The sequence below is a fragment of the Felis catus genome, chromosome B4, assembly GCF_018350175.1.
Source record: "Felis catus isolate Fca126 chromosome B4, F.catus_Fca126_mat1.0, whole genome shotgun sequence".
Taxonomy (NCBI): Eukaryota; Metazoa; Chordata; class Mammalia; order Carnivora; family Felidae; genus Felis; species Felis catus.
In genome coordinates this window covers 80,231,960-80,257,450 of record NC_058374.1, presented here as the reverse complement: position 1 = coordinate 80,257,450, position 25,491 = coordinate 80,231,960, and the positions used below count along the sequence as shown (strand labels likewise).

General features: G+C 54.5%; 3 protein-coding genes and 2 long non-coding RNA genes across 10 annotated transcripts in view; 2 read left to right on the top strand and 3 right to left on the bottom strand.

The window, feature by feature from the left end:
* The window catches only part of HOXC4 (homeobox C4), a 50,627-nt gene that overhangs the window by 17,305 nt on the left and 7,831 nt on the right, over positions 1-25,491 (bottom strand). Inside the window, exon 1 of one of the 5 annotated variants that reach the window (XM_045061881.1) lies at positions 20,958-21,489. The exons of 2 other annotated variants lie outside the window; for them this stretch is intronic. The gene's annotated coding sequence lies outside the window, so the exon portion shown is untranslated. Of the gene's footprint in view, positions 1-275; positions 768-18,868; positions 19,397-20,957; positions 21,490-25,491 lie in introns of those variants that run through there. 2 more of the 5 variants (XM_045061882.1, XM_019835027.3) reach the window with 2 other exon arrangements.
* Positions 732-14,453, top strand: LOC109501603. The gene is made up of 2 exons (XR_002159783.3): positions 732-842; positions 14,000-14,453. It is a non-coding gene; the product is annotated as an uncharacterized LOC109501603 (long non-coding RNA).
* Positions 3,025-5,895, bottom strand: HOXC5 (homeobox C5). The gene is made up of 2 exons (XM_003988787.6): positions 4,861-5,895; positions 3,025-4,146 (listed from the first exon to the last, which is right to left on the bottom strand). Exons 1-2 carry the CDS (start codon positions 5,312-5,314, stop codon positions 3,932-3,934), a joined length of 669 nt encoding a protein of 222 aa, XP_003988836.1. The 5' UTR covers positions 5,315-5,895; the 3' UTR covers positions 3,025-3,931.
* On the bottom strand, positions 7,692-12,483 carry HOXC6 (homeobox C6). Of its 2 annotated transcripts, none has more exons than XM_019835029.2 (2): positions 9,595-12,483; positions 7,692-8,890 (listed from the first exon to the last, which is right to left on the bottom strand). In XM_019835029.2, exons 1-2 carry the CDS (start codon positions 9,992-9,994, stop codon positions 8,559-8,561), a joined length of 732 nt encoding a protein of 243 aa, XP_019690588.1. In that variant the 5' UTR covers positions 9,995-12,483; the 3' UTR covers positions 7,692-8,558. The 2 variants fall into 2 exon arrangements, with proteins under 2 accessions (XP_019690588.1, XP_003988834.1); XM_003988785.6 differs by having other exon boundaries at positions 7,692-8,866; positions 9,595-12,476.
* Positions 21,472-22,377, top strand: LOC109501600. Its single transcript, XR_002743891.2, has 2 exons — positions 21,472-21,577; positions 22,017-22,377. It is a non-coding gene; the product is annotated as an uncharacterized LOC109501600 (long non-coding RNA).

Below are 25,491 nucleotides of genomic sequence, written 5' to 3'. Positions count from 1 at the left end.
CCTAGCAAAGCTCTAAAGACCCAGGCCTCTCTTTACCGCAGTTGACTCCCAGCTGGAGGGAATAAAGGGCAGGGAGGGGAGGGCTGGTCAGAGGAGACAAGCTCCCCCATCCTCCTACCTCCCAGCGGCTTCTTCTCTTCTTCTTCCACCCTAGCCTGGGGATGCCCAGGGAGGCCTTCTTCCCCTCCCCTTAATGAGTGGGAACTGCCTCCTATCTTGGGGAGGGGGATTAGGTAAACGGGAGAAAGGGTCAGAGAGAGAGAAAATTAACTTACAGCGTTCGCCTGGGATTCATTTGCGAAGATGTAACTCTCACCATCATCCCCAGCGCCGTAATCCCCTCTAACTGCCAGGCCCTCTGTCCTAGCATTAAACCTCACCAGCAGCTGCGTGGCTGGACAGTTAAGATTATATATGATGTAAATATATTGTGGGTTTGTCAGCTCTCCCTACACCATAAAACTTGGTTTAATGACATCACGTGGTCCCCCAAGAGCCACTCACGGGCTTGCCTTCGGGCCATTCACATAAATAACCTCCAAAAGTTTCAAACTCCTAAATTCACATAGAAGCCGTGCGTATTTCTCTAATGCTCAGTTACACTAAAAAGCCCTTGTGCTGCTCCTTTGCCCCACCCCCACACCCCCCTTGCAGGGTGGGGAGGGGGGAGAGGGTGGATCCTTATTTATTTATTTATTTATTTATTTACTTACTTATTTCCATAAGGACCTGTCGCCTTCGAGGCCGTGTTGATATTTTTTTCCTCCTATTTTTTTTTCCTCCTCTCTCCTCTAATTGCTCAGAGTGGGCCGTGTCCCCCTCTTCCCACTCCCCCGGGGAAGGTAAGTCACGCTTCTTGCCCTTTTTTCTCGCTGCCAGAGGGGGTGGGCTTCAGGGCAAAGTGGAGAGGCAGGCTCCATGGTCTCTGCTTGGGACCCAGAAGCCCCTCCACCAACTTTCCCAGAGCAACGCCAAATCCTGGTACTCGCAGATTGTTCCAGGAGGCTGGCTGGTGGGAGAACCACCTCAGACTTCAAAGCAGAGGCCTCTGCTCGGAGAGAAAGCGAGGGTCTGGGCGGTACCTACTCCCAGTGTAGGGGAGTGCGTCCGAGGCCTCTGGCTAGGTTGTGGCCGCTGACGCCGCTGGAGCAGAGGCTGGGGCCTGGGCGCAGGCCTGCAGACTGACAGGAGGGGCAGGGGCGGGGGCGGGCGGGCGCGGCTGCGTCTACCCCAGCCCGGCCAACCTCAGCCCTCCAGCTGCTCCAGGGAAAGAGAGGCCTTCACCCTGCCCTGCCTTGGCGGAAGGAGGCCTTCAGTGCAAGGTGGGGCCTGTGCGCCCTACCCTGCGGGTCTGAGTCACTTAGGCCCTAGCCCCGGCCAAGCCCCTGGTTCTATCCCTGGGGCGGTGCGTCCCCTGGGGAGGAAGCTCAGGGCCTCGGCAGCCCGGGATGCCGGCTCGCGCGATGGCGGGCGCCACGGCCTCTTTCTTAGTTAACTGTTACCCACTGGAGACGCCAGTGCTTCTCCACGCTTCACCACTCGCCCAATAGTTTTCCTCAGCATGGAGAAAAAATTAAAATAACTCCCTGAAGAAAATTACACATTTTATTTGAGAGAGAGAGAGAGAGAGAGAGAGTGAGAGGTTGAGAGAGGAGCCGAGTTGGTGCTAGGCTGGGCAGACTGCTGTGTGCTAGTCATGGAGAGACACTACGGGCGCCCTAACCTGGCCTGAGTGCAGGGCGAAGGTAAGGGTACAGCGATGGGTGCAGTTCAATAATCATTTGTCCAGACCTCCTACGTGCTAGGCATGGGGTGACGAGAGGCTCCTGGGTTTAAAAAAAAAAAAAAAAAAGACAGATGGATAGCTTAGGCAGTGGGATGCAGAGAAGTCAGTCCTTATAATAAATCCAAGGAGCATCAGCATTAATAATCATAAATATTCCCCTTGCCCCTCCCCAGAGTCTCTCTGCTCCCTTTCCCTCTTGGCTGCTATAGCAGTCTTCTAGCCCAGCTCCTGAACCGCACCCTCCCCCAGTGTGGGGGGCCTAGGCTTGGCTCCAGGAAATCACCCCGTTGTGGGAGGCGGGAGAGGAAATGCAGTAAAGTTTTATGGACCCTTCCCACATTTGTTTCTCCTATAAAGTACTTCCTCCCCCATCCCATCCCAGGAGCCTGGGGCAGAGCAGAGCCTGGGCCTCAGCCAGCCTCGGGCACCACCTGAATTATCTGCCTTTCCCCCTTCCCCTTAGCCCACCCTCCCCCTCCACACAAAATCCCAGAGACTGAGACAAATGACGGCAAACAGACAGGACTCAGGCACCAGTCTATGCAGCTCCTTTCCCAGCTAATTGTCCTGCATAGCCTTAGGCCCTAGAAGTGGGGAAGCCGTCAGAACATTTCCTGCCAGGCAGGTACGCTGTAGATTGCCCTCCCTGCTCCCATCTCCCCCAGTATCATAAAAAGCTAAGACACGTTTCCTCCAACTCCCCCACACCCCCTTCACCAAGCAGTACCAACTCTTCCTGAGGATGTTTCTGGGACCAAATGGGCCCCTGGGCTGAAGGCTCAGCCCTCCCTCGATGTCCAGCGAGGCCCCTCAGGGACCCCCTGGCCCTGGGAGAGATCTTCAGAGGTATCACAGAGCCACCGGTCCCTGCAAGTTAGCTCTGGCAAGCAGTGGAGGCTGCTGCCAGTCTAGAGGCCTCAGATCCAGCCAGCCAAGGTGGGAACGGGGTGCAGAGGCCTGCAAGCCTTGGAGAGCCACAGCAGGGAAGAAGCCAGTACAGACTGCCTAGGTGCCCTCCCCTTTCTCCAGAGGCCCTTCTGGGAACCAGGGATCTGGAAAGGAGCTCACTTTCACCTTCCTCTTCTCAATACCCCTAGAAGCTCCTAAGAATTCTTAAAAAAAAAAAAAAAAAAAAAAAAGAGGCTGAAAGGCCGTGGGCCTCCCCTACACCCCAGAGCCCACTTAGACACTTTTACCCAATACATGCCCCAAACAGAGAGGCACTGCTGCATCTTTAGTCCTGTTCTCTCTTTGTCTTTATTTGATATGACAAAATATAGTTTCAGGAAAGACCTGGAGTCAATAAATAGTTGGACAACAGCGAGGGGGCAAGAGGGCACAGAAAGTCGTGGCAGGGACTACTGGGCAGCCAGGAGCCTCTAGGACTGCTTGCTGGGGTCCAGTGGCAAGGAACCCCAATAGTTGAGCTAGCTAATGGTCTGCAGCGGGGGTGGGGTGGGGAGGACCTGAGAGGACATGCAGAGGGCGCAGGCTGGAGAGGTTACCGGGCTTAGGGATGGGGGAGAAGGTTTGGAGAGCCGAGGGCAACCGAGGGGACCCTAGGCGGACCTACAGTCATTCCCCCCTTTCATATGCAAATCATTTAAAAACCGAACAAGGAGTTTAGTCGCTACAACGAAGCACCCCGAGTCTGGCGCCGGACTCCGCCAGGCACAACCACTCTCGCCAGCCCGCAGCCCGCAGCCGCCTGTCCAGCCTAAGCCAGGAACAAAGGAGAGGGGAGGCTGGAGGGTCGGGGCGCGGGGCCTGGGGCGCCCGCAAGGCCGACCTTAACTCCGGCAGGCCGCTCTGGGGCTGGAAGCCTGAGAGGCGGCCCAGGCCAGGGTTCCTTCGGCACCAGCCGATATACCACAGCCCTCTGGAGAGCCCCTGCGGAGCTTGCCCTGGGCCCCCTCGGTACTAAGCAGAACTGAGGGGAGTCCGGGCAGCGCGGGCAGCCCCGCGGGAACCTGGGGTCGGTGGGGATGCGGAATGCCAAGGAAAAGCGCTTTTGTCTGTGAGGCCCCGGAGCCGGTGCTGCAGCCCCCGCCCTTGCCCCAAAATATAGAGAGCGGAAAACCGAAAAGGAAAGGCGCAGGGACCAAAGCGGGCTCAGGGCGCTATCTGCGGGCCTCCCCGCTGCCTCTAAAGGGCCTCTTTGCTTTTCATTTTGGAATCTTTCTTCCACTTCATCCTGCGGTTCTGGAACCAGATCTTGATCTGTCTCTCGTTGAGACACAAGTTGTTGGCGATCTCTATGCGCCTGCGGCGAGTGAGGTAGCGGTTAAAGTGGAATTCTTTTTCCAGTTCCAGAGTCTGGTAGCGCGTGTAACTGGTTCGGGACCGCTTGCCGTCCGTCTCTGGAATATAAACCCCCCCAAGCCAGGAAGGGGTGAATAGCGTGCAGCGCCCCAGCGTCCCGACCCCAGCCCAGGCCCCCACCCGCGGCCGGAGGGAGAGGAGGCGAGCAGGGCAGGAGAGGCCCAGCGGGCCGCAGGCGGGCCCGGCCCAGCCCAGCCTAGCCCAGCCTAGCCCCGGGAGAGGCGCCTCCGCCCTGGCAGGAAACTTTCCGCCGCAGCCTTCACTCAGCAAGCCGGAGGGGCTGAGGGGGTTGGGGGGAGAGGGAGACCCAGGCTCGGACCGAACAATAAGCACCCTCGAGATCCGAGCACCGGGGACCCCCCTCCCGCCCCTCCCGGAGTCGCTGGAATCCTCCGGAGCGGCCAGCGCCGGCCAAGCCGGCTCCACAGGGGAGGGAGGGAGGGAGCCGCGGGGGGATCCCCGCTCTGGAGCCCCGCGCTCCTCACCCTTCAGATCCCTCTATTTTTTTAACTCCCTCCCTCTCCCCCCAAAATTGAATATTGCCTTTTATACACGTTTTGTTCCTATGATCCAATTATGTCGTCGTAAATTTGGGCGCACACAGCCTCTAAGCCTTTTAGTGGACAGTTTTACGAGCCATTGATGCCTGGATCGTAAAATTTATGGCCGCAGGTTTTTTTTCTTTATTTGCCCCGCATGGCCTATAAAACCCAGGCGGACCCGAGCGCGCAAAATGAAGTCCTAAAGTTTACCGTGGCTCATGTGCAGTTTGGTCATCCACGGGTAAATCTGTGGCGGGGCCGGTGGCTGGCTCAGTCCGGCGGGCTGCCCTGTCTGCGCCTGCTCCTCTTTGATCTCCCCACTGCTCTTAGCTCGCTCCTCCAGCGCTGGGCGAGCCGCCTTCTGACTGTACATCCCGGGGTTCAGAGGAGCCGCTTCATCTCTGCCCAGAGCGTGTCCCGGAGCGGCCGCGGCGCTGCAGGCGGGGCGGTCGGGGTGAGCCCGGGGGTTGGCAGCCATGTCTACCCCGTGGAGAGAGTTGGAAGGCGCAGGCGGTGGGAAAGTGATGCTTAAGTCCAATCCACCGTAGCAGTACCTGGATGCCTGCACCTCTGAGGCCGATCCATAGTTCCCACAAGTTTGCATGTTATAGGCAGGGATATTGGGGCTCTGCTTATAGAATGAATTGGCTACGTAGGAGCTCATGGCGGGGAGGGCCCAAAAAAAATTTCTGCACCCTTTTTGATTAAGGGTGATTTGTGACTCTTTGAAGTTGAGGGGTTTTTTGTTCTCCAAAGTGCACAATTTATAGGTGGAGATATCTCTTTCTTTATCCTATGCGCTCTTCCCAAATAAGGGAGCCTTAAATAGAGTCACGTGACTCGAGCGGCCACTCATAAATTTGGCTTGATGACCTCCGGGAGGTTAGTGATGGAAGCCGGCGAAACGCATCTTGATATGTTGGCAAAGCCCAACCAAGGGGGAGAGGGAGTGAGAGAGAAAGAGAGAGAGAAGGGGGAGAAAAAAAATGGTTCTTGGAATTGGGGGGTAGCCGGGACAACGAGCCCACAGCGACACCTGGTGCCTACTTGGAGGAATTGCAGCCTGGCTTCTCGGCTCGCCTTCAGACCGCTGGATTTTCTACCCTGTAGAGGAGAAGCTGGTTGTTGCTGCAACAAACCCTTGAAATGGCCTTTTAAATTGTGTTTAATTTTAAGATAAGATGAGGCCTCATTTAGGATACAAAAACTAACGGATATCTCTGTCCTCCCCACCCCCAGAGCCTTTCAATCTCCAAAAATGGCTGAGGGAAGGAGATTTGGGGGGGGGGGGGAATCTGCCCAGGCTGGAGATCCCAGGGGATTTATCTCAGTTTCTCTAAACTAAGTGTTGAAGTCCCTCTCCTTGGAGGCCCCAAGGCCCTGCTACTGCTGAGGAGGTGACTGTCAGCATGGGGAAGTGAACCCAGTCCCTGGAGAAGTGGACAGGATGTCCAGAGAAGGAGGGGTCCTGGGTGGGCAGAACTGGATAGGGGGGGTTGAGGGTCACAAATCTGAGAGTCCTGGGAACTCTGGGATGATCCTGGAGGTGAGGATACAGGGGGAGTTGGGTAGACCTCACCATGTTTGGACTCCAGAGTGGCAAAAGGCAATTCTGTGTGTGTGTGTGTGTGTGTGTGTGTGTGTGTGTGTGTGTGTAACCAGACACAATGGGCTTGGAGGACTGCTCTGTATCCCTATGCATGATCCTCATGTGGTACCTTTGCCAGATATTTGAGATAGAAAATAGATGTTAATTGAGGGCATAAAGAAGCAAGATTCAAGCTTCCACAAATATATGAGCATGGCAGAGGAAAAGGCCTGTTTTGTGCCCTTTTTGGAAAATTCCTCTGGAACAGGTTTTCCAGGGACCTAGATACAGAAGGTCCACAGGAGAGCAATTTCTGAGCTATTTGGAGGCGTGTAAAGGACCTGGCTGGGGGTGGGGGATGGGGGAGGTGGGCAGGTCAGGCGCCTGGGCAACCTTCACAGCCTGTGGCCAGGGGCTCCGCAGCCATTCGGCCCCTTTCCGAACCCCCTCCCCTAGCCCCAAGTCTTATTCTTTCTTGCCTGCCTCTCCCCAGGAAATCCCCGCCCCTGCCAGGAGAAGCCCCCCTCCTGCCCCCCCCCCCCTCGCTGGCGGAGGCGCTGGAGGGGGCGCTGGCGGGGATCTGGAAGGTCTGGAAAACTCTGGCGGATTTTTTCCCTCCGGGAGACCCCCTCACCACCTCACCCCCTAGGTCCACTCAGGTTTCTCTGTCTGGGCTTAAGGAGAGAAGGCCTGAGCTGGGGAAAGGGTTAGGGTAGGGTCTGGCTGCGCTCCTCACTCGCCGAGTTTGAGGGGGAAGAAGGAGGAAGGAAGCAGATTGGGACTGGGGTTGTAAGGAAGAAGGAATTTTGTCCCAGCCCTGTCAGGAGTCCCAGAGCAGGCTCAGTTTCCAGGCTTTCTTTTTCGAGATGTCCTTGAATCGCTCAATCCCTGCGGAAGGGCTCAAATCCCGCGGTCTTCTCTTTCCCCTCGGCTCTCCGCCTCCGCCACGTTTCGCAACAGTCGGCCTGGCGCGGGCCCGGGGGGCTGCTCGCGCGGCGCCCCCCATCCTCACTCCCAGAAGTGGACGGGAGAGGCCCTGGTGCCTGGAGAATGCTTCTTTTCTGGCCCTTGGGGGCTCGGGGTTCAGAAGCCGAGGACCCCAGACTACCACAGGCTGGAAGAAAGGCCTGTGTGCGGCTGGAGACCAATCCGAGCAACCGGGTTTCTCCCCCCACCCCCAACGAGAGCCTATGCAGCCTTTTTTTTTTTTTTTTTTTTTTTTTTTTTGCGGGGTGAGTGTGTTGCTCCGCTGGGAAGCCCAGAGAGGCCTCCCAGCTCCCCCAGCACGTCCACCAGGAGAGCGGGGAGGCCCCGGTTCTGCGCCCAGCTCTCGGGAAAGGCGAGCGCAGGGGGCTGGGGGCTTGCGGGCGGCGGGCGGACGCGGGAGCGCTCGGAGCCTGCTCCAACTTTCACCCCAGGCCGGCGGGCGAGCGAATTAACAGAAATCCCAATATAAACTTTTAAAAATAATATCAGTTTTATTAAATATTCGAGAACGGATCCAGAGGTCGGATTTATACAGGAGGGTAACACGAGGGGGATTTTTTTTAATTTATTTTGTTTTCTCCTACTGGCTAAACAAACGTCATTCACTTTTTTTTTCTCTCTTTTTGTAATTTTCCCTCTTTTTTTTTTCCCTTTTAAGATGGGATTGAAACACGGACGGTGCTAAACATAAATATAAATACAGAGACCACAAATACAGCTAAAAATATTCACACAGAAACGGTCACAGTTTGTAATATGCCATAATGACCCCCAGGATTCTTTAAATACAATTTGCCTGGGCTGGGCATTTGCTGGGGCAGAGGGGCCGGGCAGGGGCTGCGGGGAGGCCCTGGGGGTTGCTGTGGGGCCACGACGCGCTCTCCTTGGGCCTCCCGCCCTCCCCGGCTGCCAGGCCGGGCCCTGAGGCCCCGGAGCGGAGGCCCCGGCCCGGGAGCCAGCTCTCCGCGCAGGGGCGGGGGTGGGGGCGCCGAGGGGGTGGGAGGCCAAGTCCTCATTTGGAAGGAGATCTGTGGAGCTGAAGCGAGGTTCAGGGACGGAGCCCCCAAGGCCTGGGCGGGGGAAGGGGCCTGCAGAGGAGCCGAGAAAGGAGCTAGCGAGGGAGCAGGAGGAGGAGGCGCGTGGTGAAAGAGAGTTTGTGCGGTGAGGGAGGGGTCCAGAGTTGACTTTCAGGTCCATATTTGACTCCCTAATTTTGTTTTAGGGAGTCAAAACGCATCAATTGTGCCAGTGATAAATATAGAGGGTGTGATTAGGAGGGAATTGGGGGGGAGCAAGGGAGAAGGAGAGAGAGGGGTGGCAGGGACAGTTCTGGTCACTCTTTCTGCTTCTCCTCCTCTGTCTCTTCCCGCTTTTCCTCTTTTCCGCCCAGGCTGTCGGCCGCGGCCCCTCCGCCGCCCCCTGAGAGCGTGGACGTGAGATTAGATTCTTTTTTCCACTTCATCCGGCGGTTCTGGAACCAGATTTTGATCTGTCGCTCGGTCAGGCAGAGCGCGTTGGCGATCTCGATGCGCCGGCGCCGCGTTAGGTAGCGATTGAAGTGAAATTCCTTCTCCAGTTCCAGGGTCTGGTACCGCGAGTAGATCTGGCGACCGCGCCTCCGGTCCGCTCCATAGCCGACCCCTAGAGATCCGGGCACAAAACACACTAAAAACAATCAGCAAGGCATCCTCCGTAGACGATTTAGCCTAGCAAAGTCCTGACCCTCCCAACTTGGCCAGCAGCTGACGGGCCCCCTCAGACTCCAGCCTTCTCCCTTTTGCCCTGCCCCACCCCCACTGGGGGTACAGCCAGGATCCCAACTTCATTCAGTCCCCCACCGTATGTGGGTGGGTGAGTGTCCCAAAGAAAGGTGGGGGGGGGGAGGGAGGGCAAGAATCAGGCAGAAAGCTGTAAGTCTAAAAACTGGTTTTTGAAAAATCCCAAATACTGGGGATGAGGGCCCCATTTCTCAACGACTGGGCTCCCCCACTTCCCCAAGCACCCTAGCTCCTTGGAAACTTCTCCCCACTTCTCTCCCTCCTACTCTCCCCCTCCTTTCTCCTCAGCCTGACTCGACTTTGGGGGGCTCCCCTACCCTTTGCCCCCTCCCCTCATACCCTGCCCTGTTCCTGCCCCCTCAGCCTGGAGCCCTCCAATGCGTCAGGGGCCGAGGGGGCCAGGCCCCTGCGAGCAAGCGGGAGGCGAGCAGAGGGGGCAGAAGAGGGGGCCCTGTCTCGGCGTCGGCGAGGAGACGAGCGTGATTGTTTTTATGGGGCCATAAAAAACTCTCTCCGCCCGTTCTTCTAGGGAAGCCGGTCATAAAGCCAGTTCAGTTTATTTAATTTATATCTCGGAGCTGTAAAACTCACCACTGTGCGAATTCATTCGCTGCATCCAGGGGTAAATCTGGATACTGGCTTTCTGGTCCTGGGGCGCAGTCCTGCCCTGCTCAGAACTAAAATCCTGAGCGATTGAGGTCTGTGTGTTATGTCCTAAGGTGTTTTGTCTGCAGTTTGAGAGCATGTCTTTCTCCTGGTAAAAGGAATTAGATCCATAGTCATACGGCCCCCGGCTGGAACTGAACACGACATTCTCCTGTGGCGAATAAAAGGGAGTCGAGTAGATCCGGTTCTGGGCAACGGCTGCTCCATAGGTCGAGAAATGCCTCACTGGATCATAGGCGGTGGAATTGAGGGCGACGTTGGGGAGGACGTCCTGGCCCCCGGCGAGGTGGCAGGATAAGGAAGGGTTAGTGAAGTAGGAATTCATCCCTTTGCCTTTACCTGGTCGGGCTATGATTTCTTTAATATTTATTTCTGTCTCCAGTTTGTACTCGGAACTAGATGGTTATAGGGACGGCTCCAATCCAGGACAGACAAAATGACAAAGTCAGCTGACCCCCTTCCAGCCAATCGCAAGCCAGATGTCAAGAAGGGGGAAAAAAATCGCTTCTGCTTCTGTTGATTCCCTAGTTGAGACTAAGTGTGTGCTTTGAAAGTAAGACTTGGATTTCTTTTAAAAATATATATGTTAGGGAACTGATTTGGAGGTGAGAGAAGGGTGAATATGCATTAGCAGGGCCTTGGGGCCCAGGAAAGAGGGGCTACACTGCTAGGAAATCTCTAAGCTCCAGCTAACTTTACTGTGCTGTGGCTAGAGCCAGGGCTGGAGAAATCCCTCTATTTTCGATCCGATTTCATCGTTTATATCTTCCCCCTTCTAAAATTACACCCTGATTTCTCCATGGGAAGAGCCCCTTCCCAGCTCAGGGGGGGAATCCCCAGAAATCCTGCAGGAAATCCTGGTTTGACCCTCCATGGAGTGAGTCCTCATCACTAAGCCAGGATTCCCCCACCCCAGTAATTAAAAAAAAAAAAAATCAAAAGTAGAAAGAAACTGCATAAAACGTGGCGCTCAGAGGAAGGAGAGTGTGGCTGGTAGGCTTAGGTGTAAGGGGGATGTAGGGAGTAAGTAAGTCTAAAGGGGGTAAGGATGAGACTTCAGGGTACAGTGGCAAGCTAAAGTGGGCAAAAGGGCCATGCATCCGCTTCCTCTTCCTTTTAGCCTCCTTCTGCCTCTCAGAACCCCCTTTTTGGGGGGAAGCTGCTGCAGCATTTTGGTAGAAAAGGGAAAAATGTATGAAAATACAATAGAAAAAGAGAGAAAGGAGTAAAAGGTGGGAGAGAGAAAGGAAAATAAGGAAGAAGAAAGAACTCTGAGAATCTTTCTAGACACATCAACTCCTGTTTATGTTGGTGAGAATTTATGATTTGGAGCCAGGGAAGGCCGGTGGGGTAATTCACATAAGATCCAGGCAGAGAGACAAGGCTGGTGGGGCTCTAAAGGACAGTAAGCGTCTGGCAGGCTCGAGCCCCTACACAGGTCAGAAGCCCCTTGCCCCTGCCAAGGGAGGCACCCCTGGACCTGAGCCCTGGGGGCTTGGGAGATTCCAGCAAAGGGCTCCTGGGGAGCTCCCTCAAGGGCCAGCCACACCTGGTAGAGCCGGGCCTCTCAGCAGCCCCCACCCCTATTTTCTTTCCACCTTGGGGCCGAGAAAAAGGAAGGGAAGGTTAGGAAAAAGGCAGCTGAGTACGAGGCTTCTGAGGGAGCCGCAGTGGGCGAACTGAAACAGCGGAAGGTGTGCAGATGTGGGTTTTCTCCTGATTAATCCAAACTTAATTTGATATCGTGACATAGGCTGAAAATGCTTTGAGTTGACAAAGAGGGGGCGGTGGGGCTAGCGAAGGAAGCAGTGGAAGCTCATATTTTTCTCTTCACCATTTTGGGGGGGGGGTGGCTATAACAAGAACCCGGATGTCGCCGGATTTTATGATCTTTTCCTTCTGTGTAACAAAGCGGAGTAATCAATGGGTAGCAATAAAGCCATAAACGGGACTACGCTGGGAAAAAACTCGTTTATTCATCTTCTGTAACGTTAAGGTTTCCCTGGAGTGTCGCTAGGGGGGAAAAATAAAGTTTCGAACCCAAAAGCAGACAGTGTGTAGGAGCTGGTGGAGACAACATGTTAGTTAATACATGAACCTCGTTAGGGGATTGAGGAGTCTCCCTGTCTGACAGTTTGTGTTCGCTCTTAAAAATACAGCCCCAAACCTTCAGAAAGGAGGGAAATTTGCTGATATTTAAAAGGGTTAAGGGAAAGACCCCCATATTATAAAGGTTCCCCCTTGTGGACCATACTTTCTTCTACCCAGCGAGATAAAAGTGAAAGATTGAGGAGGGTTCCAATTTAAGAGGGAAATTCTGAGAGGAGTTGTCTCATTTGGGGGTGACATGGCAGGTACATAAACACAGACACCAGCGTGACTTGATTTTTGCTCTAGAATCCAGCTGTCCTCAAATTCATGGCATGCCTGGACAGAGGTTTTCAACAGCTGGCTGGGGCTCCAGGCCCCCTGGAGGGCAAAGAGGTAGAGTGAGAAAGAAGTGGGGGGGGGGCGCGAAGACCCAGAGGGCTGAGCTAAGAAACAAGTCAGCGCACCCCTGGACACAAGTAGCCGCTCCCAGAGTTCCCAGCCTCATTTCTGCCCTGAGGGTAACAGTGTAACACATAGAACAGGCCGGAAGAGAGAATAAGTTCCCTCCTCCCCCCCCCCCCATTTCAGAGAGAGATTGCTAGAGGGATAAATCATGTCAGTGATATTTCCTTCAAGATATTAAATTGTTGCAATGTACAACAAATTGAATGATGGAAGATAGGATGTCTTAATGAGGTTTCGTTTTCAATGAGTGTTGATTTTCTATGTATTTTTAAATCTCTTTTATGGGTGGGTGGGTGGGTGGGGGAGTGGGGGAAGGAAGGACCTTGGAAGAAAGAAGGGACTTCTAGGGAAGCATGTGCTGCAGCTCCCCAGCAAGGATGCCTGGCTTTCCTTGAGCCCCTCCTAAACAAAGTCTGGAGGGGAAAGGGGCCCCAAAGTTGGGGATAGTCTCATTTGGGGCCTAAAAGCAGTGGGCGCGGGGGTGGGCGACCTGAGGAGCAGAATGTAAGTCTCAGCCCCGGAAAGTTAAGTGTTTTATTACGTCCCTAAACAGAGGGCAGAGACTGAAAGGTCTCGCCGATTTATAATGAACAGAAACCAGCTGCTGGGGGAAAAAGGCAGAAATGCTAGAAGGGGGAGAGGAGGGGAAGCAGAAATACAAATAAATTCCCCCACTGCTTAAAGATTTTCAGCCAAATTAATTTCCAACATACTCTCCCCCATCACCTTCCATTCCTGAGAAAAGAAGCCTCCTTCTTTCAGTTGGATCTTTAATTATGCAGCTGAAATTTGCTGGAAGGATTCGCTCCAAGGGGGGAGAGCAGGTCAGATGAGCCCGATTTTCCCTCCATTGGATTATATTTTCCTTTTCTCATCTTACGTTAATTTTATTTTTTTGGCAAAAGAATGACTGTCTATGGGGGGATAGCTGGGACTTGGGTTTTTCTAAATATATTTATATTTTCCTGTTAAATTTGTCTGAAAACAATTATGGAAACTCATCAGCAGAAGCAAGAACAGATGTTTTATTAAAACTGCAGTTGAGCTCTGTAAATATGCACAAGTCCTGGGAGGGGTTGGGGGGGGGGACTTGTTCTTTGTTTCTATAAAACAAGCCTAGAGCAATCAGAGAACACCCCCATCAGGCCCGCAGGTCTCCGAGTTGCTCTGCCCCTTGGGCCTCCGGAATCAGGCATTCCGAGGGGGTTTGGCGGCGAAAACAGATTTTCACTTTCGGAGCTGTAATTAGTGGATTCGAAACAGAATTCAAAAAACACAGTACAGGAATAAAGGGGGAGCGTTGCCGCTAGCTGCTCCAGTCCCCCTATCTCCCCAGCCCAAAACACATGCTTTTCATGAGCGCTAATTATAGGAGAGGGACCTTCTGCAGGCGCCATGGGCCTGCATGGGGGGCAGTCACTGGCCTGGAGTCCCCAAGGCTATGGGGTGCTCTGGAGGCTGGGCACTTGAAGGTTTCTCAGAACGAGTCCAGCGCTCCTACCCCAGCCTGAACCTGCTCCAGGCCAGGGGCTGGAGGCCCGGGGCAGCTCTGAACTGGGGAGAGGATAGGTGTGACTGGACTCTGGCTGGGAAGGGGTTCGTGGGCAGGCCTCATCTTGCCTGCCTTTGCTTTCCACTCTGCTCTGGGAAATATATTAATTTCTTGGGGAAGGGGATCTGAAGTGAGAGGGATGAGGTCTGGAATTTTTGCTGGACAGTCTTTTCCAGAGGTCCCGGTTAGTTTGTGTTCTGCCAGTCTTCTCTCTCTCCCTAGATCCCCCCACTTCTGCGCAGATGTCTGTGACTCACCCAGCCTCGCACACAGATACACACACTCCCTTTCGGGCTGCCCGCGCGCCACAACTATAGCTCGCGCCTCCGGAGGCTGCTCAACGACCTGGACACCGGGGCCGCCAGGACTCAGCGCTCGGCCTGGGCGCTTGGCTGCCCGGAAGCCTCTGCAGCTGCCGGACCCACCCCTGCCAGTTCTCAATTCTGAGAGCAGGGGAAGAGCGGTTGCCCCACCAGCCCCTTCTGTGCCACTGGGCAAGGGCCGAAATCTCTCTTGCAGAGAAACCCCAGTTTCAATAATTGTTCAGCTCACCTTACAATTGCACTGTTTGGTTAAGGCTTTGCTGTTCTAGAGTGGTTGCTCAGTTGGCCCGACTGGCTTATGATTAGAATTCTTTCAATTGAAAAATTGAAAAATAAATCCTACTCCAAATGTCTAGTGTTTTGCGTATAAGTTCCTTTGATCTCCACAGAATCCGGAGTAAAAGGATTGCAAAAAGAGAGTCTCCAAGTCCGCCAGAGAACCTGAATGCGGCAAACTGGGTCGGCTTGGGGACACCAAAGCATAGCTCACCCAAGGAGCCTTCAGTTTCTGCCAGATATGCTCCGGGGAAGTTGTCTGAGCGCATGCCTCCCCATGCACACACTGCATTCCAAAACAGAACGTTCCTCCTCCTTTCAAAGTTCAGGCATGGAGACACTTGGAGAAAAGCGAAATTTGACACATCCAACCCGGAAATGGATCCCATTTGGGGGTGCTGATATTCTGGGGACAGGGCCCAGGCTGGCCAGCTGAATGGAGTTGGGGGTCAGCAGGGAGGGGAGAAGGAGGAAGAGGCCAGATGGGGCATGTCAAGTGCCTGAGAACTGCCCCAAACACCTCTGAGGCCTGGGCTGGCAGTTCCTCTTTTGAGCTAAGAGGCTGAGAGGCTGCCCAAGCTGCTTTTGCTTTATTTGCAATTAAGCAGAGAAGAAAGGTACATGCAGAGGCTCTGCTAACTCACGTCCTATTTTCTCTCCTCCCTCTCTCTTTCCAGATTTCTTACTGACCTTTCTTTACCACCACTCCACTAGGCCGACACAAGCTCCCACAATGCCATTTGTTTAGCTTCTCAATTCACTTCACTAACTGAAGGTTAAAAAGGAAAAGAGATCCCAAGCATCTCTGTCCCATCCCACTCAGCCCTGAGCCCCTTTGGGCTCCCTTTGGAAGAAATCATTTCTGGCTTTTGGGGGCCTGGCCCCCAAGCGTCCCACCTCTGTCCCAAGCAGCTGAATACCAGCTGAGGAGAGGGCCTTTGGACACAGTATCTCATCCCTGCTGGGCATGGGGAGGGAACTCAGATGCTGAGTGACATTTCAGGGCGGAAAAGCAAGTGGCCCTGGTTGGCCCAGGAGGAAGAATGAGAATCTAGAATATTAAGAATATTTTTGGCCCCCAGAATGAGGCCAAAGGATCCTCAAATTCCTGGCTTCTCATATCCCCTCCCCACTAAGCACTGCCTGGACCCACTTTGTTGGTTTATGAGCATTGTAAAATTCAGGAGCATGGCATTTATGACGTCACAGTGAGTTGTCATGAGGAAACTGTAAATGTCATATAAGTTATATACAGTAGGAGTTTTGTGTGTGGGGGGGGGTGTGCCCTGCCTTTTTTTTTTTTTTTTCCTTTTCCCTTTTCCCCTGGCATAAGTTCTCCCAGTTGAAAATAAAATGTTATTATGTTCTGGAACAATAAGCCAACAATGAAACATCGTCCTCATTTCCCTATAAATAATTTTATCCTTTATTGTTTGCAGATCTGAGAGAACCATTTAATCTGCACTGGCGAAAAGAGAGAGAGAGATGGGGATGGGGGAATTAATTTCAGAAACGAGAATATTACTTACTTCGATGATACTCTTTTAGATTTGATAGCCAGGAGCAAGATTAGAGGCAAACAGCGGCCTCTCCGACTCTATACCTGGCGGGATTGGAGATTTATAGGATCTTTAGCGAAGGGGCAATTTAATTTTGTAGGATTTGCTTAAATTCACTGCTATTTTGGGGGGCTGAGGAGAAGGGAGGGTGAGGGGAGAGTGACAACACTTTATCTAGTTTTATGCATCCGCCAACATTACCCTGATTTAAAACCCAACAACCTGTGTCTCAGGGAAAACTCCTGCAGAAAGGAGTGGAGGAGTGGGGTAAGGGGGGCTCGGCTTCCTCAATGACTGTGGCCCCCTTAACCAAGCAGTTGCCAAGGGGAAAGAAGAAAAGCCGGAGGCGAGGGGAGGGCAGCTCTAAGTCTCTCCACCACCAGGACACCCGGAGGTTTATGGTGTCCCCATAATTCCCCCAACCCTATAAACAGCTGCCCTATTTTAGGCCGATTTCTGCTTCGTCCCCTGGGAAAGAGAGAGTGAGGGAGGAGGTAATGGCCGGAGCAGGGTGCCGGAAAGGGGAGGGAGCAGAGGATAGCGCCGCACTTTGTTCTCCTGGGTGAGTTTGCTGGTTTGGCGGGTTTCTGACGCAGGGTGGCAGCAGACAAAACAAGTAAACAACTCACAGACACAATAAACAGGGGCGGCTGCAGCCACAGCGGCAGAGGCCGGGGGGCTGCGTAAGGGGCACAATTTGGGGGTCATGTCACTCCAGCACCCACGGGTGGCCGAGGTCCAAAAGCCCTAGGCTGCCCCCAGCGCTGGTAGGAGAAGGTGGAAGAAGGCTGCATGTCTCGGCACCCGGCACCCGCAGCGTGTCTGGACAGGAGTCTTGGGAGGAACCTGATTGCCTAGGGAGTGGAGGAAAGCCCCACTAGCCCCTTTCCTGTTCTTACTTTCTTTCATGAGCTTTTCACGGACATTTATATTCTCCCCTGCTCTGTCTTTTCGGGGGCCCCAAAAGGGAGGAAGGCTAAGAAAGGAGGCTGTTAATTCCCAGCCCCGGGCTACACTCAGTGCCCCAGGCCCACAGGCAGCTAGACCCAGTTTCCTCTCCGGCTCTGCCGGTCAGCCTTCGCCCCGCTTCGGTCGGTAGCTGAGAGAATTAAAACGAAATCTCACCCGTAACCAGATCTGCCTATTTGGGAAGCGTAGAGAGCCCCTAATCTGCCCCCCAGACAACGCAGGCAAATCTGGGGTCCGGTGAGCAGGGGTAAGAGCGGGGATAGATGTTCACCGCACCCCTAACCCATTCTGTCTCGCCTTCTCCACCAGCCTTTTCAAACAGCTGCCCCAGACTACTTCCCAGAGGCCACCTTATTAACTAGCCACTCAGATCTCCTTTGCTGTCCCAGCAATGCTCAGGCACCAGGGCCTAGCCGAGTGCTCAGAACTGCTCAAACGTCCACTTTACCCACGAAAACACGAAAAGAGCTTCCCACAAAACTCTCACTTTCAACACAACAGTGTTCCCCTGGTAAACAGCCTCTGAGTTGGGGAAGTTTGGGGGGGAAGTGTGGAGAGAAAGCCGAAGGGATTCAATATTTCCCTGGCCCAGCTGCTTGGACTGTGAAGGCAATAAGGTCTGAGAGAGCCTTTGTGGCATCCGTTGGTTACTGGAACCCGCATACTCCGATTCCAGCGTGCACACATTTCCAGGAGAGCATGCCCAGAGAGCCTTCTTGGTGCACCCAGTGCCTCCTTGAGCCCAATCCCATCTAACAAAATTTTGCATGCACATAAAACGGTGTTTGAGCGAGTATAAGCATGGTAATATACAATTAACCACCGAGGAAACATGAGTCTGTATATATTCACGCATAAGTCAGAGTCTGTACATTTGAGCCTGTATATAATAAGTGTATAAAGCTACCAAGCCTGGTTTTTGCAACACAACAGCCAACCCAACAAGGCCGCCTTCTCCAAACAAGGGTGCATTCTTCGTGGGGATCACAACTGTCAGACCCAGGGGGAGAAAGGGTTTGCTCTGCCCATTTCTCCTTAGCTAGGAACTGGTGCATGAAATACAGTCCATGGCAGGGCTGACAAAGCCTAGAAGGGGCAGGCCTGAGGTGCCCAAAGAGGGGAACGCTAGGGGCCCTGGGCTCCGGGGAGTGTTGCCAGAACCTGACCCACAGATTCAGTGCCTCTGCCCAGCCTTCGTCCTGGGCGTCCTGGGCGTGTGCAGAGTCCTTGAGCCAGATTCTAGTCTCAGCCGCCCTGGCTATTATTAGATAATCACACCAGTGCTTTCCTGCACTAAGGACCACGTTTACAGGGAATCTGGCCTGCAAGGATGCTGGGGGTTGCCACTGGTGGCCCCTCTTGTGCTTCTGTTTGAGCACCAGGAGGGAGAGAAAGAAGGGAAAGAAAATCGAAAGTAAGGAGGGAAGGAAGGGGCTGGCGTTTGGGGCTGGATTTATCCCCTGGCCAGACTAGAAAACCAGAAAACCAGGATCAGTCACTGCTGCTATGCTTTCTCTGCAGCCCTCTGTCTCATGAGGAGGATCTAGGGGGTGAAGGACGTGGGGGCCTGCAGGACCCTAGCCAGGAAGGGACAGAAAATCAATTGATAAAAATATTATATAAGGACACCTCAGATGCAGCCGTTAACCCGTCACCCATGAACCCAGCACCCTGAAATTTCGCCAGCAGCACATCTGTTTAGATCCCTGTAGGCCGAGATAAATACCCCAGCCTTACCCAGGCCCAACCCTCCGAAGGGAGGGGGCCCCTCTAATATCCCAGGTGAATCCCCACTGTCCTGAGTGGCCTTCCCCGGAAACTGTTTTCCTCGGGGGGGGGGGGCAAACAAAGGAGACTCGCGCCCCCCCACCCCACAGTCAGTGCGGCCTTCGGCGGCGGGGCGGGGGGGGGCAGACAGCGGGGGCTTACAAAATACAGGCGAAAGAGAGAAATAGAGGCCTCACCGGTCGGCGGTTCCCACATTACGCCAGGAGAAAGGCTCCCATTTTCAGGCCTCCAGGGCCCCTCCACTGGCCCACCGCACTCCCCTTGCCCTTCTCAGGTCCCACAGACACGGGGTCTCGCGGCCGCGGCCTGGTACCCGGGGCGTCAGCCCCAGGGCCGCGCTGGAGCGGCGGGAGAGCGCGCGGCAGCCTGAGCAGGCGGCGGGCTGGGCCCATTTGGGGAGAGCCAAGCGCTTTTCTCGATCGTAAACAAGGAACGCGAAATTAGCCCCTCGGCAGACGCCTCTGCCGACACACAAGTCCTATTGAGGGGGGGGAGTGAAAGGGGGAGAGAAAATGCCATTTCTTCCCCCGGGAGAATACCTCAGAGGCCTTTATGTCGGATATGAAACGGGAATTTTGGGGGGCAGCAGAGGAAGGGAAGGGGATTGTGGGGGGAGGGGAGAGAAGATTCACCATCAACTCGGACCCAAGGGGTTTGATTTGAATGCAGGCGAATTATGTTTTTTAAGAATTTGATAAAAACAGGTTCTCCCTCCCACCCACCCCCCCCCCCGACCCCCAGGCGACGGGTCAGGGTTTAAACAGGAAATCGAGGAGCGTTCCCCTCCCCCACTGGGGCTTGGCGGAGAAGCCCAGTCGAGCCACGAGAGAGAGGACTGGAGGTGGGGGGCAGCTCTTAGCTCGGATTGAAGGTGAGTCTGGCCCCCAGACTCTCAAACCTCTCCAAGGAATAAGCGCTTCCCCTCCCCCAGTTCTGGGGTGTGTCTGCCTGGGTGTGTAAGCGTTTGTGTGTGCATCGCCCTTTATAAACAGAAGCTCACACATATAGGGGCCGCCTCGGACCCAGGCCAGGCAGCAGGGCGGGGTCATATATCAAACTGCAACACATTCAGGGCCACGTACATTTGGAAGAAATTAAGCCACTGTGTTATGAAACCATATGTGTCGGGTTAAGACCATACAACACGCCATTAGCACCAATTATTAGGAAGATCCCGAGCGCCCAGGACCCTCCGGGCCGCCCAATTCTGACGTCCCTACCCCATGAGCCAGCCGCGCCTGGAGTCCTCACTGCCTCCACTCACCCAAGAAACCCCGCCAGCGAGACCTATGCCTGTCCCCACCCAGCCTGGGGCCTCCCCAATTCCCACCTCCGCCCCAGACTAGGCAGATCCTAGCCCAGGGCAGCCAGGCGAGGCGGGTGAAGCAGCCCAGTGGGTATCCCTGGTGCGGTGGCCGCGGTTGGGGGTGGGGGACGCTGGGCCGGGTGAGAGAAGGCAGATTGGCCCCTTTTCTCCAAGCACAAGATGGCTTTTGAGTACCGCGTCCCCCACCCCCACCCATCCACCCATCCACCCATCCACCCGCAGTGCAGGGCACCTCCCATCTTTCGGTCCGTTCGAGTGGGGGCGGGAGCTGGGGGTGGGCAGACGCACTCCCCTCCGCTGACGCGCACCAGCCAACAGCCTCCCCCCTAATTGCCAATTAACAGGCCCCGCCGTCAGCCTAGCTGCGCTCTCTTCCTGCTCCGCAGCCCGGCCCTGGGCCCGCACTGCGCATGTGTGAGCTCTAGCGGCGGCGCTCTCCGGGAGGGAGGGGGCTGCGGGCAAGGAGGGGGCGCCGGAAAGTTTGTTTGGGGGTTGGGGGGCTGACTTTGCTTAGGGGGCAATGGTTACAGCCTACAGGTTCTCTCTCTTGCCCTGGAGTTTGAGCTTCCGGGCCCCCTCCATCCCAGTCCTATTAGCCAAGAGGCCGCGGATCTATAATAGGTAAGGACAGGGTGGGCATAAGGCAGCGGGTCAGCGCACTAGACCCCGGCCTTGAGCCCCACAGGCGCAGTCCTCTTGCCCCCCAACCCCCAACTTCGGCGCACAGTGACATCAGGACAACAGACTTCCCACACTACCATATTACAGCTTAACCGCCCCCCCCCCACTTTTCCTCCCCATAATTGCCCGCACGCCCACCCTCTCGCCAGCCCCCCTCTCCTCTCTAACCAAGACAAGCCGCTGCTGTCCTTATCTTGAAACCGCCACCCAGCTACGGACCATTAGTTACATATTTGAACCAATAAGGAAACACTTACCGGGCGCTGCTGTCACTCTCCCTCTCCCTCTCTCTCTCTGCCTCTCTCTCTCTCCCACTCTCTCTTTCTCGTCTTCCCTTATTCTGTGCCGCTGCCGAGCCTGTCTCAGCTCCACACACACATATATACTTTATATAAATTTAAAAATAAAAAAAGAATAGTCCCAATGATCAAAAAGCCAAATAAAATTAAGGAGAGTTGCAAGAAGGGGGCAGGAGGGAAAGGTTGGGAGGGGAGGGGCGGAGGCATCTGCAGCTCCCTATCTCAACTCCTGCTCCCGCATTCCTCCTGCCCCTTGGGGGGCTAGAGGATCGGGAAGGGAGAGAGAGGTGCCCTCAACTCCTGCCCTTCCCCCCCATCTTCCCTCCCCAGGTGCCCCCAGCTTCCGGCAACTCCACCTGGGAGAAAAAAAATTAAATGGGGGGAGAAAATAATTATTAATCAGATTAATAAAAAAAAAATACTGGTAATGAAAGGAGCGCCCAGCGCAGGTTTCCCTGGCAATGGTTAGGCTCTTACAGGGAGGACTGTTCTGCGGAGCGCTCCGAACGGACAAACCACAATAAAAAGTTCACGTTCATGGATGGAATCCACATGACTTCTTGTGGCCAATCCAACTTGTGAGTCGATCGTAAACTTTTATTACTCAGCTGTAAATTTTCTGCAAACAACCGGGAATGCGATGCATTTGTGTAGCGTGTGCAAATGGGCGCCGCGGTCGCCATGTTTACCCAATTCTCTCGGAGAGGGAGCATCCCCCGACCCCCACCCCACCCCCACCCACCGCCCACTCCCCACGGGCCAGGCAGCTCCAGGCTAGCGCCGAAAGGGCAAAGGAGGGACGCGACAGGAGGAAAGGAAGGATTCTGGCGCTGAGTCGGCCGCCTCCCTTTGCCACACGGAATTTTAAATCTTTTTCTTAATAAATGGGGTATTAAGGTCGGATCTGGGGGAACCGAAGCTTTGCAAAGGTTTGTGGCATTGGTGGAGCAGTGACTGCTGAAGGGGTGAAGGGACTGAGCAGGGATGCGCTTCCTACTCCGACCTTTTCTTTTCTAGGAAGAGAGCTACATCCTTCCCAGTGGGGAGCCCAGGCAGCCCCCCACTCCACCCTAGACGGGAACAGGAGACACACGCCGCTGGAAACCTCCTAGCCAAGCCTGACCTGGCCGTGTTCTGACGAGCGGAGAGGGTTTAGACCCATACTGGGCAGCCCTGCGGAGGCAGCAGGAGGGGTGAGAGTTGGGGGCGGCCTCCAGGACCCCCAAAGAGCCCGTCATCCTCAGGCTCCTTTCTCAGAGAAAATGACATTTTTCCTTCTCCAAGACTATCCCTGGTGTCAAGTCTCCTCAATTCCTAGGTTCAGAGGGCAGCTTATTCCCAATCTTTTTAGAATTGAAAATAAAATGAAGGTCCAAGATCTTGGTTCCCGCTTTTTTTCCCCTTGAGTGTAAGGCAGTTTGAAGCCTTTTCTGCCTTGTCAAGTGACCCACACCCACCTGCCTTTTTTCAGAAAAATTCTGGTGTCCCAGCAGCTGGGATACACCTTGGAGGCCCGGAAAAAAAAAAAAAAAGAAACTTATCCTTCTCCAAATTCCACCTTCTGTGCTAATTTCCAAGCACCCAAGGTGTTCCCCCACTTTCTCCAGACCCCTAATTTTGGCGATGAGTCCAATGTGGGGGAACCCAGAATAAATTCCCCCATAGAGATCATTTGCCAACCATTCGCAACCCAGCCTAGTCAACAGCCCAAGACTCTGCACCAGCTGGAGATTTGAAAGCCCAAGGCTCTCCCCTTGATCCCGCTTGGAGCTGGCACAGGGACTTCCAGGGCTGGGTGCCCCACCCCAACCAATAGGGGGTCCCTCATCCCCTCCCCAAACTTCCTCCCTCAGTGAGGGAAGCAGTTCCCTCAGCCGGATGCAGAGACCTAGTTTCTTTTACAAACCCACCCATAAATTTTATAACAGGTAGTTAAAAATTACGACAAGGAAGCTCTGGCCCAGCTTTTCACAATGGGCCACTGGAAGAATGGGACAGCACTGCGGCCTGCTCACGGGAAATTTTACTTCTAGTCTGTGGCACAACCTGTCCCCAGTTCATTCTAATTGGGGCCACGTAACTTTCTGCAGCCGTCAGGCAGCCAGTGGGGCGTCTCATTTGAGGAAGATGAGCCTGGGGAAGGCCAGTCAACTCTTTCACCCTAGGGTCCCCCCCCCCAAAGCCCTTTAGAGCACTCACTACCTCCCTCAACCCCCCACCCAGGTCCCCTGCAAGCCCACACCTCCCTTGGCCTCTGCAATGAAATGGGAGGGGAGATAGAATGCCGAGAATTAAAAAAAAAAAAAAAATCCCGAGAAACGAATTTACCCCCCAACTTAATAGCTGCATTATCCCGTCTCTACGGTTGAGATTAGAATAATAAATTCAAGGCGAAATGAGCGAGATGCTTCAACTCAGCATTTTGAAAGATACTATTTTTCACAAATCACAAATAGCTTTCGGAAGCCACTTTGATTGGCTAATAAAAAAGTAAAGAATGGGAGAAAGTCCTATCTGCTGCAGCCGAATGGTCCCCATTCCGGTAATGGGACGGCGGGAGCATTTGGGAGGACGCGTTTCTAAAGAGAGCGCATCCCGCTCGCAATTAAGTTCCCCCATAAAACGGGTTTTACCTCCTTTTCTCTCCAAACGAGAAAAAAAGAGGCGGTGGGCAGAAGGGGTGGGGGAGCGGGTGCTGCAAGAACGGGGCGGCTGGAGCTCTCTTGGTCTGGCCCACCCGAGGCTTTGCGTCTCAAGCGATGCCGGGCGCCAGACGCACCCCGCCCTCCGACGCCCGGCTTGGGGCCACGGGCATTGCTGAGAAGGCCAGGGATGAATGGGGGCATTGGGTGTGGGGAAAATTCGGCGAGGTCCTCCGGAGCCACTTAGTGTAGGGTTCAAGCAACTTGGCTACGGGGCCGGCGATGTTTATTAGAAGAAATCATAATGACACATTAAAAAATGAAACAGCCCGCGGCCGGCCCTCGGAGTCTGGAAGGGGCGCCCGTGGGAAGGCCTGAGGTCGGAGCGAAATGCTGTTTATTGGGGCCTCCCCGGTGGGTAGCCTGGGCCTCCCGCAGCAAGCGGGGTTACCTGGCTGGCGCAGCGGCTCGCAGCAGGGACCCCAAGTTTCCAAAGATTTCCCCCAGAGCTGTGCAAAGCTGTTCCCGGCTGCTGGCAGCCTGTGCTTGCAGTCGGCAGCCTCTCTCCGGCCGCAGGCATCCCCTATCAAGGATGCCTCACCCAATCCTGTATTCACGACCACTTTGCACTTTGCGTGGGTGCCAGGAACCCAGATGCGGGTGAAATTACACAAAAATAAGAGTCAGCCTGGGCCTAAGGGGAAATAATTGACCGGGAGAGAGAGACAGAGACAGAGACAGAGACAGAGACAGAGAGATATCTGCTGTCAAAAATATTTCAGTCTTTGGGGGGATCTGGTTTTAAGGACCAGAAGATCCCATCGCCTTCCCTTTCCCCCTTCTCCTGACTGAGTCAGAAGACTTGTTATCTCTGGAATTTGGTATTATTTGACCAGAATCTTATTGGCATAAACAGATTTCTCTGTCTAGGACGCTCCAGGAAGGAGTGAGAGACCCCTTTACCCCCTGAGTCCCTTAGCCTTCAACCCCTTATTTTGGGGAATGAGGGGTCCCATGAAGACCCCCCTTCCCCTGCTGTGGCTGGGATGGAGGACTGTCCACTCAGCGGGTCCATCCTACCCACCCCCCAGGCCAGTGGCCCACACTATGAGGGCAGGGCTGGCTGCCCAATTGCCAAGGTGAAGCCAGGGGCCAGCGTGAAACAGCCAGAACAGAGGCTTGAGTAGATGCTAGCGACCTGGGGGACAGTGATGAGTCTGCTGGCAGAATCTGAATATCAGAATATGGACCCAGGCTGCTTGGTGTACCAACTCCCTCACCTTCCCCTTATTTCCTCCCCACCCCCCCAGGCTTCAGCTTCCTCCTCCCCACCCTTAGCCACCTTCCTCCAGCCAAGTCCTCCAGGCGGCCTTCAGCCTCATATCCTTCCCCCCCTGCTCCCTGTCCTAGTGCTGGGTGCTGGGTGCCCAGGGTTGGTCACGGTCACGAGGGGCATGTGGAGATCAGAAAGGACCCCAGTGCCTCATCCTTAGCCCCTGGAAGAAAAGAGCCTAGCTGTGGGAGGGGCCCAGGGGGGGCATATTCTTTGTCTGGGCCCAGCCCAAGGCTGAGGAAGAGGAAGGTGACTCAGTGGGGGAGATGCTTTCTTCCCACTGGGATCCAGAACCCCACTTTGTTTGGAGCCAAGTTTCTCCCAAAAGCACACTTGCAGCAAACTGCTTTTCTTCCTCCTCCTCTACACCTCCCCCACCTCTCACCTGCCCTCCCTGCCCAGCCTGCCCTCTCCACTCCTAGGCGCCTCTCCACGTGAGCTCCCCCAGCCCAGTCAGACCAGTGGCGGACACCTTTTCCACAGTGTTGGGAGAGGAGGATAAGGAGGGAAGGAGGAG

What these genes read in the sequence shown, in the direction of transcription:
- HOXC5 (XM_003988787.6), bottom strand. Translation starts at nt 5,314, where the DNA reads ATGAGCTCCTACGTAGCCAATTCATTCTATAAGCAGAGCCCCAATATC. An exon ending in CAAACTGCACATGAGCCACG is followed by an intron (nt 4,147 to 4,860) that starts GTAAACTTTAGG and finishes TTTATATTCCAG; the next exon opens with AGACGGACGGCAAGCGGTCC.
- HOXC6 (XM_019835029.2), bottom strand. Translation starts at nt 9,994, where the DNA reads ATGAATTCCTACTTCACTAACCCTTCCTTATCCTGCCACCTCGCCGGG. An exon ending in GCGAATGAATTCGCACAGTG is followed by an intron (nt 8,891 to 9,594) that starts GTGAGTTTTACA and finishes GATTGTTTTTAG; the next exon opens with TGTGTTTTGTGCCCGGATCT.